Raw genomic sequence first — 4988 nt, 5'->3', positions numbered from 1 at the left:
ATGCAATTGTGCGAAAGCGTTCATTTTTAGTCCAATTTTCACGAAGCCGAAGAAAATCAGGTTTTGGTGCGATTTAAATGAAACTTTCTGGACTGTTTCGTTCGAGTGTCTTCTTTCAATTGCCAAAGTTTCAAGTCGCTGCTTGTTTCAGATTGGAAATCACGAATTTTTCATGCAGAAGGTGCAATTGTGCGAAAGCGTTCATTTTTAGTCCAATTTTCACGAAGCCGAAGAAAATCAGGTTTTGGTGCGATTTAAATGAAACTTTCTGGAATGTTTCGTTGGAGTGTCTTCTTTGAATTGCCAAAGTTTCAAGTCGCTACTTGCTTTAGATTAGAAATCATGAATTTTCCATGCAGAAGATGCAATTGTGCAAAAGCTTTAATTTTTAGCCTAATTTTCACCAAGTCGAAGAAAATCAGGTTTTTGTGCGATTTAAATGAAACTTTCTGGAATGTTTCGTTCGAGTGTATTCTTTGAATTGCCACAGTTTCAAGTCACTACTTGCTTTAGATTGGAAATCATGAATTTTTCATGCAGAAGATGCAATCGTGCGAAAGCGTTCATTTTTAGCCCAATTTTCACGAAGTCGAAGAAAATCGGGTTTTCGTGCAATTTAAATGAAACTTTCTGGAATGTTTCGCGCGGGTGTCTTCTTTGAATTGCGGAAGTTTCAAGTCGCTACTTGCTTTAGATTGAAAATAATGAATTTTTCATGCAGAAGATGCAATTGTGCAAAAGCGTTCATTTTTGCCCAATTTTCACCAAATCGAAGAAAATCAGGTTTTGGTGCGATTTAAATGAAACTTTCTGGAATGTTTCGTTCGAGTGTCTTCTTTGAATTGCCAAAGTTTCAAGTCGCAGCTTGTTTTAGATTGGAAATAATGAATTTTTCATGCAGAAGATGCAATTGTGCGAAACCGTTCATTTTCAGCGCAATTTTGGATCTGCAACTATGGATCGCAATTGTTTGAAGCTGCAACTTGCTTTCGACCGAAAATACGGAATATTTCAAGCAGAGCAGGTCATTGCGTGTTTCGCGACCCACATTTCATTCTCAAAAAAAAAGCAAAAATCCACTTTCTAAATACAAAAGGAAAGCTTGCACTGGCTCAGAAGCCTTTTCTCCTCCAGCCTCAGAATCCTATCCACTTTTCACAGCTGCACATTTATCTTCATTTATCTCCTTCTTCCGCTGTTATTAACCAACACATTTGCCGCAGGCATGGCCGTGTCCGATCGCAAAGAGCTGCGTCTCGCCGTGATGGCGGGCCTTCGCAAGCTGATCCTCAGTGCGAAAAAATCAGAAAACTCAGCCGATCTGGCCGAGTTGGGGCGCTTCGACAAGAACTACCTGCCCATCCTATTCAACATCTACACAATAAAACCGATCGGCTCCGATGAGGAGGGCCAGCGATTGGCCGCATTGGAAACCATCAAGCTCTACCTGACGATCTCCCGGCCCGAACTCAATCAGCAGCTGTTCAGCAACGCTTTGGAGCGACTGAACGCGTCCAGCGACGAGCCAGAAGACCACTTCATCAAGGAGTCCATCCTGGATCTGATCAAGACGCTGATCCCCTACCAAGGCGCCGACAGCATCGCCATCATCTACGAGCAGTGCGTGAAGAACCTGCCGGCCATCAAGAACAACAAGGAGCAGAAGAAGGCCTATCGGATCCTAGAGGAGATCGTGTCCAGCGAATCAGAGGGCTGCAAGCAGTTCGTCAGAGCCAATCGCAAGGACGTGCAGCGCCTGCTGGGCAAGAGCTTGAACACAGCGGCCACGTCCAGCAAGGGCGCCCGACTGCGCTGCTTCAACCACTTGATCAAGGCGCAGCCCCAGCTGGACCAAGACAGCAAGCTGATCAGAAGCGTCGTGCCCGAGGCCATCCTCTGCTGCAAGGACATCAACGAAAAGTGCCGGCAGATCGCCTTCGAGCTCATCAACACGGTGGGCGAAACCCTCATGGGGCACGACCAGATGCAGCAGTTCGTCCTGCTGATGACGGCAGGCCTAGCGGGCAGCCCGCCGATGATCTCCTGCAGCATCCTGGCCCTGGCCTCCGTGCTCCACAACTTCACCGGCGCTTTGGGCCAGGACAACATCCGGCTGATCCTGGACAACGTCGCCACCCTGTCCAGCTGTCCCGCAAGGGAGATCGTCACCTCCTGCCTGAGCTTCGTGAAGGTTTACTGCAGCGCTTTGCCCTCCCTGATGGTGCAGGCCTCGCTGGACACCGTCATGAGGGCCCTCACGGGGATGACCGAAGACTGCCAGCGCCACTTCCGGCTGAAAGTGCGCGACCTCCTGGACAGACTCGTCCGGAAGTACGGCGCCGACAGCCTCACGCCGTTTGTGGCGCCGACGGACGAAACCATGCTGAAGCGCATCCGGAACCTGCGGAAGCTGAACGACAGGAAGAACCGCAAGCGGAAGCAGGCGAAAGAGGCCAGCCGCGAGGAGGAGGAGGCGGCCAGCTTGGAGGACTTCCTGGTCAAGGCCAAGCCCAAGAGCATCGAGGAGATCCTGGCCGACAGCGACTCGGAGCTGGAGGGGGAGGAAGGGGCGCACAGCGCCCAAAAGTCCAAGAAGCCAGCGGGCGCGTGGATCGAGGAGGACGCCGAGACGATAATCGACTTCACCGACGCCGCAGTGGCAAGAAAAGTGCGCGCCACCAAGCCGAGGAAGGCGGCGGGCGCGCAGGCGGCGCCCGCCCCGGACAAGAACCGCGGCTTCAAAACAGCCGCCGACGGGCGGCTGCTCATCAAGGACGACCACCTGGACAGCGACGACGACCACAAACCCCMRATCAACCAAAACTCGGACAGCTCGGACAGTGAGGAGGAGGCGAGCAGCGTCGCCCAGGCCTTGCAAGTGGCCGGGCGGAAGCGGAAGCGCGCCATGTCGGTGAAGAGCGGCTTCAGCTACCAGACGGGCGGCGTGGGAATCCACCGGCCGCTCCACGCCGCCGCCTCCGTGAAGAGCGGCGTTTCGACGGGCGGCGAGTACAAGAGCAGGAAGGCGGCGGGCGACGTGAAGCGAAAGGGGCAGTTCGATCCGTACGCCTACTTGCCGCTGCAGCGAAGCGCGCTCAACCGCAGGAAGAGGGCGAAGGGCATCGGCCAGCTGGCCAGCGTGGTCAAGGGCGCGAAGAGCGGCGCTCTGAAGGGCGCCAAGGCCAAAAAGCACCGGAAAAACACCCTCTAGACCTAGGAACTATCAGTTAAATACTTGTATTGTATATAATTAAGCAAACTTTAAGGCATACATTGGCAGAGTTATTCATTAGTTCATTAATATTTCCTATACATGAGCAATCCAAGTCGTCCCACGCTACAGTAGTCCAGCCGGATTCGATTTCTCCCCGGCACTGAACGGGCGAAGGTGAAAGATGATGGGAAGGTTCTGGATATTTAGTGTTTTCTTGCTTGAGCTCAAAGAACGCTTTAAATTGCGCGGTTTCAGCAAAAGAATCCTGGACAGTCCATAAAATTCGCCAAAAAACCCTCACAAAGTTTGAGGAGAATCGCCATTTACCGGCTAAATTTTGAGCGGTGTTGCCCAACTGCGCAAAACTTTTTAAGTTGCTGGAAATTGTTTCCTATCGATTGCGAAACTTTCATCTCGCTACTTGCATCAGATCGAAAATGAGGATTTTTTAAAGCACAGGATGCGATTCGGTTGAAGCGTTAATTTCTAGCCCAATTTTCTCAGTCGAAAAAAATTAGGTTGATCGATTTCAAGAAAATTTTTTGGATTTTTACGCCCAAGTGTGTCCTATCGATTGCAAAAGTTTCATGTCGCTACTTGCTTTAGGTCGAAAATGAGGATTTTTTAAAGCAGAGGATGCAATTCTGTTGAAGCGTTAATTTTCAGTCCAATATTCACAAAGTGGAAAAAAATTAGGTTGTTGATCGATTTCACTAAAATTTTCAGGATTTTTACGCTCAAGTGTTTCCTATCGATTGCGAAACTTTCATGTCGCTACTTGCATCAGATCGAAAATGAGGATTTTTTTAAAGCAGAGGATGCGATTCGGTTGAAGCGTTAATTTCCAGCCCAATTTACTCAGTCGAAAAAAATTAAGTTGTTGATCGATTTCACTAAAATTTTCAGGATTTTTACGCTCAAGTGTTTCCTATCGATTGCGAAACTTTCATGTCGCGACTTGCTGTAGATCGAAAATGAGGAATTTTTAAGCAGAGCATGCAATTCTGCTGAAGATTCTACTTTCTGTATATTTTTTGTTTCATAAAAAAAATCACTTCAACCATACTAAAACAAATAAACTCAAAAATAACCGAAAGGAAACGCAAAACTACGTGGCAACACCGCAATGGGTTGAATTCGCGAGTTGAACTACCGATGGGAGCGTTGCGAAACGTCAAATTACTCGTTACCGAGTGACAGTTGAGACTTGTCAGACCTGCCTATCTATTGAAGTTGGTAGACAAGCGAAAAGTGAGTTGTAATTGTAACAAAAATGAATGCGAATGAATGAAGAAAAGCAACAATGAAAAGCTTGCAAAAGTTGCTTAGATCGAAACAAATCACAATTAGATGTAGACACCAACGTCAACAAAACAAGTGCCAAATTACAAGTTAACTTGTGGTTACAATTTTCGCCACCAGGGAGCGTTTGGACTTTTAAACTCGCGAATATACAGAAAAAACTAAATATTCAGACATCCTTCCGAACAGCTTCCAATAATCGTCAACCCTCAAGCATTTAGCGCCCGAAACAGGCCTTTTAAAGTCCAATCTGACTGGCCAATAGCCACTATAGACGAGCAAACCAATTCCTAAGGTAAATACGAAAAAAATAAAAAAATAATGCGGGTTTACACGTGGAAACCAGGGGATTGTTACGCGGCCGCCGTACAGCTCAGCTGATGTCTCCATAGCTGCGAGGCGGGCACCATGTTGGCGCAGAACTCGCATGGAAGCTCTTCTGAGTCCGGGCTGTCGGCACGTGGCGGAGTCC

At 48.3% G+C, this 4988-nt stretch overlaps 2 protein-coding genes across 2 annotated transcripts in view; one reads left to right on the top strand and one right to left on the bottom strand.

Annotated features, from left to right (window-relative positions):
* Positions 1 to 3285, top strand: part of LOC109540292 (RRP12-like protein) — an 8700-nt gene extending 5415 nt beyond the window's left edge. Inside the window, exon 5 of the mRNA XM_019908656.2 lies at positions 1224 to 3285. Within this exon, the coding sequence (XP_019764215.2) occupies positions 1224 to 3211 (1988 nt within the window). The 3' untranslated portion in view covers positions 3212 to 3285. The remainder of the gene's footprint in view (positions 1 to 1223) is intronic.
* Positions 3222 to 4988, bottom strand: part of LOC109540091 (TRAF-type zinc finger domain-containing protein 1) — a gene marked incomplete in the record, with an annotated part of 4864 nt that continues 3097 nt past the window's right edge. Inside the window, 1 exon segment of the mRNA XM_048666041.1 lies at positions 3222 to 4988. Coding sequence (XP_048521998.1) covers positions 4870 to 4988 — 119 coding nt within the window.

The sequence above is a fragment of the Dendroctonus ponderosae genome, unplaced genomic scaffold (assembly GCF_020466585.1).
Source record: "Dendroctonus ponderosae isolate FM_Combo_2020 unplaced genomic scaffold, Dpon_F_20191213v2 Dpon_F_20191213_4, whole genome shotgun sequence".
NCBI classification, from domain to species: Eukaryota; Metazoa; Arthropoda; class Insecta; order Coleoptera; family Curculionidae; genus Dendroctonus; species Dendroctonus ponderosae.
Note: the sequence above shows the minus strand (reverse complement) of the source record. Positions and strands in the feature narration are given on the sequence as shown.